This window comes from Podarcis muralis, chromosome 16 (assembly GCF_964188315.1).
Source record: "Podarcis muralis chromosome 16, rPodMur119.hap1.1, whole genome shotgun sequence".
NCBI classification, from domain to species: Eukaryota; Metazoa; Chordata; class Lepidosauria; order Squamata; family Lacertidae; genus Podarcis; species Podarcis muralis.
Genome location: NC_135670.1, coordinates 29,519,839 through 29,535,887, shown reverse-complemented (window position 1 = coordinate 29,535,887; position 16,049 = coordinate 29,519,839). Strand labels below are relative to the sequence as shown.

The window sequence follows — 16,049 nt, the reverse complement described above, 5'->3', positions numbered from 1 at the left end:
CAAGACCCAGGTGAAAAGCAAAACTACTTACTTCAAATGTGGGTGGCTGACATGCTTAATTAAACTTTCCATTTACACATATGAAAAGACATAGTTATTACAACTTTTAAGTTTCTAGATAGTCATCCATTTTTAATATGTGCCCCTGACAAGTTTTAATAGCAAATCCTCTCTGAAATGGAGGTCATTAATCCCAAAGATGATTTTAATTGAGTTGGCCGACTGACAACAAAGAAACTTGCTCTGCTCGTAAGGTGGTTAAATCTCTTTGCTGGAATTTCCCCAGCCCCTGCTTAACGGTGAAAAAAAGTTCAGCCTAGAATGCAAATCTTTTCTTACCCATGTCCAAAGGGGGATATGAAGTAAAAGCAGCAATGAACTCTGTTGTCTACAATATGGCGCCTGTTGAGGCCGCTCTCGTCATGAAGGTACCTTTCAAACTGATTGTCAATGTAGTGGATGATGGTCTTGAAACTGCAGTGAGAGAAAAGGGAAAAGGAGGAACTTGTGATGAGACAGGTTTGCATCCAGGCACATTTCCACTTCTTACTGCTTCTTCTCTAGAGCCCCTAACCTTCAAGGCATTCAGAGCATGCTTCCTCACACTCTGTGCCTCCCATTTTTAATTCACAACCGCTAGTGGTGACTGGTGCCCACTGGGAGTGGGGGGGCAGGAAGCCCAACAATAAGTTGAGCGTGAGCCAATGGGATGTGGAACCCATTCAACCTAGTTTTGTCCCCCTTCTCCTTCCAGCGATTCCCCTCACAGACTACACTTCCCAGAGTGGTTTAACAAGCAGAGTGCCTAGGACTTGCCGATCAGAAGGTCGGCAGTTCGAATCCCCGTGACGGGGTGAGCTCCCGTTTTTCGGTCCCTGCTCCTGGCAACCTAGCAATTCGAAAGCACGTCAAAGTGCAAGTAGATAAATAGGTACCGCTCCGGCGTGGAGGTAAACGGCGTTTCCGTGCGCTGCTCTGGTTCGCCAGAAGCAGCTTAGTCATGCTGGCCACATGACCCAGAAGATATATGCGGCTCCCTCGGCCAATAAAGCAAGATGAGCGCCGCAACCCCAGAGTCGGCCACGACTGGACCTAATGGTCAGGGGTCCCTTTACCTTTACCTCCCTCCCAGGGAACCCTGGAAACTGTAGCTCTGTGTGGGGAATAGGGGTCTGTTAACAACTCTCAGCCCCTTTAAACTACAGTTCCCAGGATTCTAGGGAGAAGCCATGACTGTTTAAAGTGGTATGATGAAGCTTTATATGTATTGTGTAGATGGGGCATAGTTCTGCCTTTGTTCCTATTTTCCTCTTTGTTGAATTCTACAAAGGCAATACTGACACTAAGGAGGAGGGGGGAGGTTGCTGACAGCCAGTGCCACCCTCTAGACTGGTTTAAAGTACTGTAATGAGGTAAGCAAGTGAGGGCTGACTCAAGGCAGACTGATCTTGGTGGGGCTGCCGCGTTATGGACCAACATAAAGCATTGTTTACAGCGCAATACGCAGCATGACTTGGACACGCGACAGTCAAATGCCAGCAGAATTATGTACAAGTGAAAAAAGGAAGCCACCCACCCAAAGCAGGAACACTTTCAAATGGCTGACTAATTCTGAGTCACCTCTTTCGCAGCCCTTTCCCTTCCCTCCTTTCTCATGCTTTCCTTTAGGACTAGAGTTATTAGGGTTGCAAACCTCATGAAGCATCATACCTGATGTTTCTCTCCCTGCCAACTCTCAAACCCACCCCAATGTTGGTTCCGAACCTCAGGGTTTTCCGCCTGAAGTTTTTACAACCCAAAACATAACCAAGTTGAAAGCTGAGAAGGGCAGTGTTCACAATATAGTGCAAATACATGTTTGTGTATGTTTGTTTGTTACTTGCATTTTTATCCCACCTATTTCTCCAAGAGACATCACCTTGCCAACAAAGGTCCGCATAGTTAAAGCTATGGTTTTCCCAGTAGTGATGTATGGAAGTGAAAGCTGGACCATAAAGAAGGCTGGACGTCAAAGAATTGATGCTTTTGAATTATGGTGCTGGAGGAGACTCTTGAGAGTCCAATGGACTGCAAGATCAAACCTATCCATTCTTAAGGAAATTAGCCCTGAGCGCTCTCTGGAAGGACAGATCCTGACAGTGAGGCTCCAATACTTTGGCCACCTCATGAGAAGACTCCCTGGAAAAGACCCTGATGCTGGGAAAGATTGAGGGCACAAGGAGAAGGGGAAGACAGAAGACGAGATGGTTGGATAGTGTTCTCGAAGCTACCAACATGAGTTTGACCAAACTGCGGCAGGCAGTGGAAGACAGGAGTGCCTGGCGTGCTCTGGTCCAGGGGGTCACAAAGAGTCGGACACAACTAAACGACTAAACAACAACAACATTTCTCCAAGAAACTCAAGGTGGTATACATGATTCTCCCCTTCATTTAATCCCCAATACAACCCTCTGGGGTAGGTGAGGTTGAGAGGCAGTGAATGGCCCAAGGTCACCCAGTGAGCTTCACAGCCGAGTGGGGATCTGAACCCTGGGTCTCTAGGTCATAGCCTGACACTCTAAGCACTACACCACACTGGCTCTCTGAATGGGTGCCAAGAATTGCTTGAAGTGTAGGACTGTTAAGGGAAGCGGGGGACTCCTGAAGGGCAAAATGCCGGGGAAGGAAGAGTTAGGATTTAAAATGCAGGTGGTGGGTTTGGGATCAGGGTAGAGCAGGCTTCCTCTACCTCGGCCCTATAATTCCCATCATCCCTGACCACAGGTCCTGCTGGCTAGGGATCATGGGAGTTGTAGGCCAAAAACATCTGAAGGGCTGAGGTTGAGGAAGCCTGGGGTAGAGGGTGGATATGGTTCTTAGGTAATGGGCAGAGAGGACCTTTTCAGTGGTGGCATCCCAGTTGCAGAATGCCCTTCTCAGAGAGACTTGCCTGGTATCTACATTATGGCCTCTTTGGCACCAGATGAAGACCTTATTAATTTTCCAAGGTGTTTCAAATTCTTAAGAACATCTGGTGCTTTTTAATACTGTTTTATATGACTGACTGGTGGTGTTATATCTACTTTTATTGTGATTAACTTTTATTGTGATTAACTGCATATTTTTACACCATTTTAGAAAACATTGTTCACTGCCCAGAACATATCAGTTATTAAAGGTATTCAAATGATGTATTATTTTATTTTACTGTATTATATTATTTTACTGTTGTTAGCCATCTGAGCCCGGCTTTGGCTGGGGGAGGGCGGGTTATAAATAAAATTTTATTATTTTTATTATTATTATTATGTAAATAAATGGAAGTTTCCTATTTGGGGAGTTTCTGTGTAAATAGTTCTTTTGAAAGTTCTACTACAAGCAATACTGCACTCACCTACAAACTGAGATTATTTGTCTTCAGTTCCCTTATGACTAAGGCAGTGTTTCCCAACCGGTGTTCCGCGGCACACTAGTGTGCCACGATACGTTGCCTGGTGTGCCGCGGGAAAAATTGGCGGGGGGGGGGAATAAAGGGGAAAAAAATTATTCCCCCACCGCCCGAGCTTCCCCCTCCCCCAGAACGGGACCCAGAGCCATGCCGAAGCTGCGCGCAGCTTTGGCATCGCTCTGGGAGCTTGCGGGGCTGGGGGAGGAGGAAGCCCTCCGCCAGCCTCCAAACCATGTCGGGAGACAGCGGGATGGCGCGCTGCGCCTCTCCCGCTGTCCCCCGAGTTTGCAGGGCTGGCGATGGGGAGGAGCAGGCTTCTCCCCCCGCCAGCCTTCCAGCCAAGTCGGGGGGCAGCGGCAAGGGCGCGCTGCGCCTCTCCCGCTGTCCCCCGAGTTTGCGGGGCTGGCGACGGGGAGGAGCAGGCTTCTCCCCCCGCCAGCCTTCCAGCCAAGTCGGGGGGCAGCGGGAAGGGCGCGCTGGGTTTCTCCGCTGTCCCGGACGGCTTTCAAAAGCCTGCCTTCAAAAGCCGTCCGGGACAGCGGAGAAACGCGCTGCCTTTCTCCGCTCTCCCGGGAAGGCAGGCAGGGGGGAGCAAAGACTTTCGCCCCCGCCCACCTTCAGAAGAGGTCCAGGACCTCTTCTGAAGGCGGGCGGGGGACAAAAATCTTTGTCCCCCCTGCCTGCCTTCCCAGGGGCTTTTAAATCGCCCCGGACAGCGGAGAAGTCCTCCGCTGTCCCAGGCGATTTTAAAATGCCGCCCGCTAGAGGTCCAGGACCTCTTCTGAAGGCCGGCGGGGGGCAAAAGTCTTTGCTCCCCCCTGCCTGCCTTCCCGGGAGAGCGGAGAAAGGCAGCGCGTTTCTCCGCTGTCCCCGACGGCTTTTGAAGGCAGGCGGGGGGGAGCAAAGACTTTCACCCCTGCCTGCCTTGCCGGGAGAGCGGAGAAACGCACTGCCTTTCTCCGCTCTCCCAGGAAGGCAGGCAGGGGGGTGCAAAGACTTTTGACCCCCGCCGGCCTTCAGAAGAGGTCCAGGACCTCTCCTGAAGGCGGGCGGGGGGCGAAAATCTTTGTCCCCCCTGCCTGCCTTCCCAGGGGCTAGCATTTTAAGATTGCCCCGGACAGCGGAGAAGTCCTCCGCTGTCCCGGGGTTTTTTAAAATGCTGGGGGTGGGAAGAAAAGCCCTTGTCCCCCCCCCCCCAGCCTTCAGAAGAGGTCGGGGGACAGACTGTCCCCGGACCTGGTCTGAAGGCGGTTTCCATAGGAACGCATTAATTGATTTTCAATGCATTCCTATGGGAAACTGTGCATCACAAGACGAAAAACTCGCAAGACGAAGAGACTTGCGGAACGAATTAATTTCGTCTTGCGAGGCACCACTGTATCCGGAGAGGCGGCCTTCAGGCGAGTTTTAATTTTAATTTTCCTTCTCCCACTTAATGCCCCACGCTCGCCCGAGCAGCTTGCAGTCCTCGGTAACCACGGCGACCCGAGGGAGGGGAGGGAACAGGGAAGTCGAGGGCGGCGGCGAGCCGCGATGACGTCAGTGGGCCGCGCCGCCTCGCCCTGGCACGGTGTGAGAGCCCCGGCTAGTGGCGCGAGCTTCAGAATAAGTGGGATCCACGTGCACGAGACCGAGATTGCGGGTAAGGAGCTCAGCCCTGGGCAGGAGGAAGCGGGGCCGCGCGTGCGGGCCACATCCCCACAGAGAGCGAGCCTCCCCCGGCCCACCACTCCGGGCAGGTCCACTCGCATGAGGGGGCGGCGATGGCGACGGCCGGCAGCTTGCCTGCAATGCCATCCCTCGAGCAGGCGAGGAGCCCGGAGGCTACCAGATGCGAGTCCTCTTTCCCACCCTGCTCGGGAGTCCAGAGCACTTGGTCGCATTCAGGATCTAGAGTGGGGAAGCGGGGCTTGTGTCTGGGCTGGACACATTGGGCTGCCTGTGCCGCTCGACCTGCGGGGAGAAATCAGGGTGGGAGTCACGACCGTGAGGCAGGGCTGCCAAGTGTGGCAGAAGAGGACACGGCCGTCGCACCTGTCCTTAGGTAGGAGCTTCTTCCGTGTCGACCTGCTGCCCTAAAGTCTTGGCTTTTTTCTTGGCTTTTTGGCGGTTGGCACAGAAGGAAGGCAAGGGGGAGGGGGGGAAATTGAAACTTACACTTTTGTGCGTCCCTCCCGGCGTGACGCTGCGCGCTGACGTCACGGGGCTGTAATGGTGGTGTGCCTCGAGATTTTTTTCATGAAACAAGTGTGCCTTTGCCCAAAAAAGGTTGGGAAACACTGGACTAAGGGACGCGGGTCGCGCTGTGGGTAAAAGCCTCAGTGCCTAGGGCTTGCCGATCGAAAGGTCGGCGGTTCGAATCCCCGCGGCGGGGTGCGCTCCCGTTGTTCGGTCCCAGCACCTGCCAACCTAGCAGTTCGAAAGCACTCCCGGGTGCAAGTAGATAAATAGGGACCGCTTACTAGCGGGAAGGTAAACAGCGTTTCCGTGTGCGGCTCTGGCTCGCCAGAGCAGCGATGTCACGCTGGCCACGTGACCCGGAAGTGTCTTCGGACAGCGCTGGCCCCCGGCCTCTTGAGTGAGATGGGCGCACAACCCTAGAGTCTGTCAAGACTGGCCCGTACGGGCAGGGGTACCTTTACCTTTACTTCCCTTATGACTAAAAACTGTTCAATTAGCAAATCCTGTTCTGCCTCCCACAGAAGTCACATCCAGGCACCCACCCCCAAAGCAAAGGGTTCATGGTGAGACGGCGATAGTACACACGTATACCAAGCTTCCTCCATTTTTCTACCTCCACAAGAATTACAAAAAAGTTTGGCAATGCAAGGGAAGTGGGGCTGATGAAATATGATCAGGAGGGAAAACCTCAGCGTGTTGTGCCAGAAAAACTCTACTTAGCGCTTCTCTGTCACTGTAATTTGCTTACGTGCTGCTTTCAAGTCCTCACTGCTGTTCCGTTTTTCTGTAAGTGTAAGTCAGCAGTGAATTGTACATTCTATCTTCCGGGAAGCACCTGCTTTCCACCACGACAGTATCATTAGTTAAACAACTCCATATCCTGTACTATGCATTACAACAGCAAACAAAGCAATCTTTTTTTTTTTCATAGGGAAAAAAATGGTTTTTGAGAAAATGGTTTTTGAAATAAACCGAATGTTGCCAAAACACATGCCCTCCTTCCACCTAACAAGGCAGCAGCCCAGAAAGACTGGTCTTGTTGTAGCGGAACAAAAGGTTCAGAACAGAGGAAATATCACCTGACACCTTTTATTTAACACAGAGCCACATGACAGGTTTAATATAGCCACTAGAGTCCTAGAACGGCAAAGGCATTTTAAAAAAGTATGTATCACTTTTCTTACATACTCATAGCACGTCACACTATATTATTCCTGCTATCTTTAATGACAAACCCATAAAATAAGCCGGTATTATACTGTATGACAGATGAGCTGGGCAAATGAGGCCTGAGACTAAGGAAACAATGTTTGATCACAGCTTCCTGGTGAGTATATAGCTGGAATGTCCCCCAATTTCATCGTTCTGCTACGCTAACTCTCAGTTGGGACATAACAATGATGCTGTAGGCAGAATATCAGCCTTCCATTGGATCCTGCCTAAGGAATTATTCCCAGGAAAATAGTCAAGATAGACTAGCAGATGAGGGTTCAAGTGGGAAGACAAAACAAGAAGTGGCACAGAAGACTGGTCTTCAACAGTGGGTCACACCCTGAGCTCGGGTAAGTTGTGCCAGGAGGCCAACATTTTCAGGGACATGCTGTGTAAATATGTGATATATTGCTTTCTTAAAAGTATAAATACTTTGAGAAGATAGTTTTTACAAACCCTAGAACATTCTTATTGACTCTGGAAAGAAAGGGAATTGAAGCCTCCAACGTGGGGAAGTGGGAGAAATAATAGTTTCTACATAGCCCTTGTAATCCTATTCTGCAAATTTAATCCTCTGTTGCAAATTCAACAACAATAATGCAATGATGGACCATCTTGCTGCCTGCCGCTTGCTCGGCCTCCCTGCCGGAAAAAGTGGGTGGGGATTCAAACTCGCAGGATTCGCAAGAAACATTTCCGAAGAATAAACACGGCATCAGAACACAATCAACAGGAAGTCCTACTTGCAACACAATAGCCAAGCTAAAGGGGCTTGGAGATCCCACAGAAGGAAATTCCAAGTCAACCATTACAGAAAATGTTAAAAGCGATCCTGCGCAGAAAGACTAAGAAAATCACTCCAGGAAAGTATAATTATTTACCAATACTGTGCAGGCCAAAGCAGTAGGATACGTAGCATCTGCTTGAACTATTGTTTTTCAACACAACAATCAGGAAAGTCGGTTGCTCCCAGTTTACAGCATTCATTGGAGTGAACCTCTACAGAGGCATTGAACTAGGGCTGCTATGTGTACGGAAAATCCCGGACATCGCCAGAATTTCGCTTCCAAAAATGGCGTCTGGGCAAAATATGTGATTTACGTTTAAAATGTCTGGGAACACCTGGACATATGGCAACCTATGTCTCCAGCCAGTCATCCACCATGAGCACGCAGGATGGATCCACACCAAAGCGCTCCACAACGCACTCGAACATATACATGTTTGGCTTCCCAATTACCATTGCTTTGCGCTCAGATGCTGTTTCAACTGCAGCAGTGAGACTCCCTGTCCCTGGAGTGCACTGCTCGCTGCGGGAGAAGCGGTGCTCCAGCTTGGGCACCGAGCAGTGGCTGTTGTTGGAGACGAAGAGGGTGGCCTTCTCATTGTGGCTGAGGCGCTCGATTGCCTCCCCCAGAAAATAGGTCAACTGTTTTGTCTGGGTTTTCACTTTCTGAAATATGGCAATGCTACATTGAACTCCCTATGCCAGTGGTTTTCAACCAATGCCTTGAATGATGGTCAGGGGTGCAACACTGGCCTCCATCCCTCTTTCCTTCCTTCCCTCCCTCCCTCTGATGCCCTCTCATGTCTCTGCCTCTCAAAGGCTTGCACAGCTGTCTGTTGCAGCCCTGGCTACAAACTCCGGAAGCAAATGGTGCCTCTGGGGCTGGCCAGGGAGTGCTGGTTGCCAGGAGCTGAGGCAGCCCTTGCTGTTGGGAATGGACAGACAAGTCATAGGCCCTTGTGAGGAGGTACCTCTCTTGGGGGCAGGGGGGCAGCTCAGAGACCATGGGTGGCAGGAACACTCCGCAAGGGAGCGTGTTCGAAAAAGCATGAGCGGGGGCCAGCTCTGCAGGCAAGGGGTGAAATAACTGGGCTCCTGAGCCCCACAAGGGTGCCACAGAAAGTATGTAATTGGTCAAGGCAGCCATGGACTCAAAAAGGTTGAAAACCTCTGCCCTATGCAACACCTGATGTGGGACGGGGCGGGGGGGTGTTCAATCAAGCTTTCTTCAGGGTTCGGGGAGTTTGGGAACTGACTGGTGCACCCAACCCAAGCAGGATTGAACTTCCTACACATCATCTGATGCATGGGGAGGCTCAATCCTGCTTTTTGAAGCTGCGTCACTGCTGCCTAATCCCCAGCACCGACAGGAAGACATGAGAGTTAAAACAGTTTAAAGCATCACCAAAGCTGTATACAACAGAATGGAAGCCTGGGACAGATGTGAAGATTCAGCATCACAACCTGAGGATATAACATACCAGTCTTGGCTATTAATGGCATCTCCATATCCTGGAGTGTCGACTACCGTGAGACGGAGTTTCACCCCTCGCTCCTCTATTTCTACGGTGGAAGCTTCAATCTGGACCGTTCTCTCTATTTTCTCTAGAAGAGAAATGTCATATAATGTTAAAAGTTTCCTGGCCAACAAAGCAGTAAAATGTTATTCAAACTACTGAGGGAGGGAGGGAATATATAATAGAAATTAGGCTGAAAATGACATCCCACACAAAAGAAATGCTTCCTATGGCCAGTCTGAATCCCCAAGGATTCCTGTGTATCCAATGAATGTGCCTAGCCTTTACTGAGAATTCCTCAGTGGTTGCCCTCAAGAACTTGAAAGTAGCACAAGGATTTTGACGATTCTGTTGTAGCCATGGAGACCACCCTGTTCCATGTCTCACGACCACCTGATGGTGCAGAGGGTGAGAATGAAGAACAAGGCCTTCTCCCTGACAGCTCCCTGGCTATGGAAACCCTCGCCCCATGAAACCCAGGTGATCCCCTTCCTTTTCACAGTCAGGAATGAGGCTAAGGCAATACTATACAGAAGTGTGTTTCATCAGGCTCCTCTTTAATCTGTTTCAGTTTCAGTTTGGCTGCTGTGTTTTTAGGGCACAAAGCACTCTTAAGGCCACTTTGACAGTCACGGAGAATCCTGGGAACTGTAGTGCCCACCTCACAGAGGTACAGTTCCTTGCACTCTTAACAAACTACAGTTCCCAATAGTCTCTAGGACTGTCAAAGCGGTCTAAGAGTGCTTTAAATACGTGGTGTGGATATGATAGTATTACTGCTGTTTGCAATTTGGCAATCCTACAAGCCTATTTGGGAGTTCAACCCAGCTCTATAATCATGTAGTGCAGGAAAGTGGGGAAACCCAACAGGCTCATTGAGAACGCATGTCCGTATAGGGCAACCTGCTTTAAGTACTCAGGTTGCCTCCCTATGACTTAGAACTCTGGGCAGTCAGGGTTCTAAATCACAGGGGTAACCTAAGGGCAGGTCTCCCTCTATAGAGGAACCCCCCCCCCATGCATGGATGACTGCCTGGGGGTGGGGCTGGTAGGACTCAGGATGGGGTTAGGGCCAGGAAGGATAGTCATGATGTCCCACTTCCACACAATAGCACTCACATAGAGTGAACACCCAAATAGAGTAATTGTGTTATGGTTAATGGTTGCTTTACTGCCACTTTTATGGTTTTCTGGTGGCTGTTAGTTGTCCTGTGGTGTCTCAGTTGGGGTGAAACAGTTCAGAAAGCAAGAATGAAGCTGCCTCGGGCATGCAGAACACAGTGAGTGGCCTTTGAGGATCCTGTCAACTGGCTAGTTTATGGCACTTCATTCCAAAAAGCATGAAGCTTTTTTCCTTCTTTTTCTTTTAAGTCATTCCCTAAAGGATAGATAGGCAGAACACTGTGGGAAATTAGAAGACAACCAGGATAGACAATATAACGATTTCAGCGACAAGTGAGAAGTACTTTGAAGTCAAACAACAGAAGCAGTGATGCGAAAAAGAACATGGGACAAAAGGCAGAAAGAAGACAAGTTGAATGGGATATGGAACAATTTGCAACATGCTCCTTATATAATGATGTACAAAAGGTGCACGCCAGGATATATATTTATTAGGACTGCAATATTAATTGAGCCAATCAGTCCATGAAAAATCTTGGACTCAGTAAATCGAGTTTTGCATCCATGTCAATCCTCCAAACCCACCTGTTGCACTTATAATCTCTCACTGTCTTTTCCTCTGTCTTAGGAGGAGGCAGACATCCCTTGTCTTTCTACAAGCTCCAGCAGATGACAAGGGAACTCTGCTTCATGCTAAGCTGGGGAGATGAAAAACAGTAACGTCCACCTCAATAGTGGGCTAATACTTCAGCATGTCTATACTATTCAATCAAGCATTTCTGCACCCTGGCGCACTTTGAGGATGAACTGGATGTATGAGCACATGTGTTAGGCTGAATCATTTGCAACGGCAGGTTGCGAACTCCATTCAGAGGCATAATAGTCCTTCTAATGGCAAACCCAGGTGGCAAGTGCCAACAAAAATATGAGAGGAACCATGTATATTGCCATCCCACCAGCTTTTGAAGATGTACCTGAACCTTCTGTTTTAATTTCTTCACTGTTTTATTCTCTATTTTAAGTAACAATGTTTGTATAACTGGTTTTTCTAATTCATAAACCCCTTACAATCTTATTTTGGCATGAAGTAGTATAAATAATAGCCAAAAACAGACCACTGAGAAACAAAAGAGAGGTACATGCAGAAATATGAAAATGTAAGAAGGCCACACACACAAAAACCACCCACAATTGTTTACAGTTAAGAGTGAACATGTGCTATAACCTCAATATCTGCTTTTTAGGTTCTACATGCGTTATAAGCCACTTGGAGACCTTTGCACAACAAGCAGCTAATAATAATGTTGAATAGCAGCTGGGGAGAGCAGAATCTTCTGCTTGAGCCTCAGACCCAATGTGGCCCTCCAACCCTCTCTACCCAGGCCTTGAAACTCTCCCAAGGCTGCCCTCCTTCCCTAGGCCACTCCACACACCCTTTCTGCCTAGCTGGCATGCATCTTGGTGAAGGTGCTTCTCACCTGCCCAGGTGGAAGTAGGCTGCATATGGGAGTGTAGAAGCCTTTGACTTTTGAGAGGCTGCAATGTAGCCTACTGTGCGGAAGTTAGTGTCACAGTTATGCCTCACCCACTTTTGCCTCTGGCCTGGCCCATTACCGGAATGCAGCCTGTGGAAGGGGCTCCAACCCTGGTTTATAGTATCAGGGGAGGGAAGCAGGAGAGAAGTGGCTTCCCAGCTAGAATGAACCCCAAACAGACACACTCCTACTAGGAAGTGCAGTTAATCTTCCATCAGAGGTCTTCCGTTTAATACACCTCAATCACTTAATTAATCGATTAAATCTACAGTTTGTTGTTGGTTGTTTTTTTTTAATGAAGCTACAGCTCTGATCTTTATGAAAAGAAGTCTATCATCATCAGTACATAGGAACAGCCTTGTGCAAGTGAAATATCAGAGGAAGCAAAGCATGTGAAATCAGAAAGCGAGCGTTACGAACAAACCGATTTACCTGCAGCTCCAGGAATGTAACGTTCAGGATAGAGATCAGTCAGAAATAAACTGTTGATTAAAGTGGATTTTCCCAAGCCAGATTCACCTGTAAATGAGATGGATGTTTAATTCCTGGAATAATTCCGCCCCCCACTTTCATGCAAGCCACAGGTTTATCTCTTACGGCCAGTATCCACCCTGGTTTTATAAGATAACGACATCAAAGGCTTTCCTAAGCTTAGCTAAAGTAAACAGGAAAAACAAGCCTGAGTAAAGTGAGCTGTGCGAATTCTAAATTTAATCCACCTATTTTCATAACGCAACCCTTAAGGCCAAATTAAGTGCTCTAATCAAATACCTACAAGACAAGCATCTTTCCAGCACTTTCTCTACAGTTCCTGTTTTTATTTGATTCATGTTTATCTCTCGATATCAAGTAAGTTCATGCATCACCACCACCCCACACTCGAAAAAGCAAAAGTTGGGGTGAATGGCTATGGAGGAAATTTGGTCTCCTAAAATCACACAGCATTAGTCCATTTATTTCTGAGGTGGTAGCCATCAAAGATGGCTCAAGGTATTTGGGTTGGCTTGAATGAAGGGCAAGGTGCCCCACTCCCCTTTGCACATTCAGAAGCTAGCTGAATGTGGAGCGAGTCTTACTTCAATGCTGGTGGCAAGACAGCATCCTCCATTGCACATGAATGGGGGCCAGCTAGCAGAAGGGGTACTAGACAGGCCACACACAACTGTGTCCACAGCTCACTGCCACCATTGCCCCACAGACATAGGTAAAGGTAAAGGTACCCCTGCCCGTACGGGCCAGTCTTGCCAGACTCTAGGGTTGTGCGCTCCTCTCACTCTAGAGGCCGGGAGCCAGCGCTGTCCGCAGACACTTCCGGGTCACGTGGCCAGCGTGACAAGCTGCATCTGGCGAGCCAGCGCAGCACACGGAACGCCGTTTACCTTCCCGCTGGTAAGCGGTCCCTATTTATCTACTTGCACCCGGGGGTGCTTTCGAACTGCTAGGTGGGCAGGCGCTGGGACCGAACGACGGGAGCGCACCCCGCCGCGGGGATTCGAACCGCCGACCATACGATCGGTAAGTCCTAGGTGCTGGGTTTTACCCACAGCGCCACCCGCGTCCTGCTCCACAGACATAGAAGGGGACATTTTGGCAAGCCTACCTCCACCCTGGAAAAAAAAACCTGGAGCCATTTCCCTCTGCCTTCTGTGTGACCCTGGCAGCTCTTTCGACATAAGAAGGTTCTGACTAGGGATGGAAGAATCTGCCAGTTTTGCTCCTCTCAGTTTCCTATCTTAAATTCAGTTCCCCACATTTCTGCAGCAATTCATGGTTTTCGTTTATTTTTTTAAAAAATCCTCACAAAAATTCTTCAACATTTCAGTGCAAACTTCTCCACACCTTATTGTGTACATTTTTGACTTAATGTACACATTTTTGCAATCAGCTTCTCTTAACATAATGCACTTCTGTATGTTATTTTCCCTAATGTATTCCTCTTTATGCACGCTTTTACCTAATATATCCATTTTTGGAAGCGTTGTTTGGTCAGAAAACCACATCACAAAATTTGGACTAATTGTGAATTTCAAACCATGACTGCGTTTCAGTTCTCATATTCTTTCAGAAAGTGCAAATTTGATAGATTTGGCTTTAATTTTTATTTTATTTAAATGCAAACCAAATCAATTTCTCCCCCATTCCACAACTGTGTCTCGAAAGAATTTTGACCGTTCTTGTAAGTTTCCCAAGTGCCCTCATAGACCACTTAGAGGAAGTGAGTCAGAGGGAGTTTTGGTGGTGTTAAAACCTAACCGCAGTCAATGTTGGTACAAATGACTTTCCAATAATAGTCTACGTTCAGTGTCTTCATGACATAATCTCTAACCGCGAGAAAATGTTCTCTCACTAGCAGCTTCCCTAAACAGACCAAAGTGGACAGCACTTGTGAAATAATACACGTATGTACCAACATTTATCGGACTAGTTGAGACGTAAGTCACCAAACCGCATCTAGGAGATTGGGTGCAACTCGCAAACTCGGTCACTTTCATCTCCCTCCCTCCCTCAGGCCCCAATTTCCCCCAACTTCTCTTTTTGGATCCAACTAGGGTACATTTGTATCTGCCCACAACTAGACATGGTCCACTTAAATGCAACCAAAGTTAGGAACAGAAGCAGCGATGGCCACCGGTTTCGATGGCATTAAAAGAGGATTTGACAAAATTCATGTAGGATGAGGCTATCAATGGCTACACCTACAAAAAGGAAAGCAGGGGGAGGAAGTTACAGATAGGTAGCCGTGTTGGTCTGCCATAGTCAAAACAAAAAAAATTCCTTCCAGTAGCACCTTAAAGACCAACTAAGTTAGTTCTTGGTATGAGCTTTCGTGTGCATGCACACTTCTTAGTTGGTCTTTAAGGTGCTACTGGAAGGGGGAGGAAGGAAGAGCTCACAAGCTTGAGGGTCCTTTCAAACTTTCAACTATGGTTTGGGTAGCTGCTGGAAGATTACATCTGCATTGGGCCTCATTTCCAAGCTGCCATTCATGGTGCCTCCCAACTGCCTGCATTTTGCAGAAGCAATTCCAACACAAACCAGATGTTTAGGTTTGCGTAAGTGAAGTGGAATAAAGCATTCTGTCATGATACACACGCATACACACAAACCCTGGACTTTCTGCAATTTGGAAATTGATGGGGAAATGCACTGAAAAGCGTGGGATGGAGGAACGACTAACTGGAAGACGTGAAAACACTCTGCAAGCATACTGTATAAAAACGAATGCAAAATGAATTATCATTGTTGTATAACGGGGTGGGGAGCCTCCAGCCCAAGGGCAAATGCAGCCCTCAAGGCCTCTCCATCTGACCCTCATGACTCTCTCCAGGCTACATCCTCTCTTGCCAGGTCACTTCCCTCACTGACCCTCATCACACCCCAACTGTTCTTCCTAGGCTGGAATGTCTACTTGAACTAGAGGAAAACTCAGTCGGTAGAACATGAGACTCTTAATCTCAGGGTCGTGGGTTCAAGCTCCGCCTTGCGCAAAAGATTTCTGCATTGCAAGGTGTTGGACTAGATGACCCTTGTAATCCCTTCCTACTCTTACGATCTTATGATCTAAGAACTCCGGTAATGCCTCCTGCTTGCCTGGTTGGAGGATGGAGAGGGATGTGTGAGTGTATGTAAAAACTAACCTGCTGTACAAAGGTAAAATCTGCATTCAAATACAGATTGGTTTCAAATCATAAAATTATTATTATTATTTAGAAGGCATCTGAAGCCAGCCCTGTACATGGAAGTTTTTTTAATGTTTAATGTTTTATTATGTTTTTATATGTGTTGGAAGCTGGGGCAATCCAGTCAGATGGGTGGGGTACTAATAATACTAATACAAATACAGTGGTGCCTCGGGTTAAGTACAGTGGTGCCTCACAAGACGAAATTAATCCGTTCCGCGAGTCTCTTCGTCTTGCGGTTTTTTCGTCTTGCGAAGCACGGCTATTAGCGGCTTAGCGGCTTAGCAGCTATTAACGGCTTAGCGGCTTTAAGAAAAAGGAAACAAACTCGCAAGAACTCGCAAGACGTTTCGTCTTGCGAAGCAAGCCCATAGGGAAATTTGTCTTGCGGAACGACTCAAAAAACGGAAAACCCTTTCGTCTAGCGAGTTTTTTGTCTTGCGAGGCATTCGTCTTGCGGGGCACCACTGTACTTAATTCGTTCCGGAGGTCCGTTCTTAACCTGAAAACTGTTCTTAACCTGAATCACCACTTTAGCTAATGGGGCCTCCTGCTGCCGCCGTGCCGCCGGAGCACGATTTCTGTTCT

At 48.2% G+C, this 16,049-nt stretch overlaps 1 protein-coding gene across 1 annotated transcript in view; it reads right to left on the bottom strand.

The window, feature by feature from the left end:
- Window positions 1-16,049, bottom strand: part of LOC114586581 (septin-2) — a 63,238-nt gene that overhangs the window by 36,363 nt on the left and 10,826 nt on the right. The window contains exons 4-6 of the mRNA XM_077920763.1: window positions 12,214-12,300; window positions 9,089-9,212; window positions 340-474 (exon numbers count right to left, since the gene is read on the bottom strand). Of these exons, the coding sequence (XP_077776889.1) occupies window positions 340-474; window positions 9,089-9,212; window positions 12,214-12,300 (346 nt within the window). The remainder of the gene's footprint in view (window positions 1-339; window positions 475-9,088; window positions 9,213-12,213; window positions 12,301-16,049) is intronic.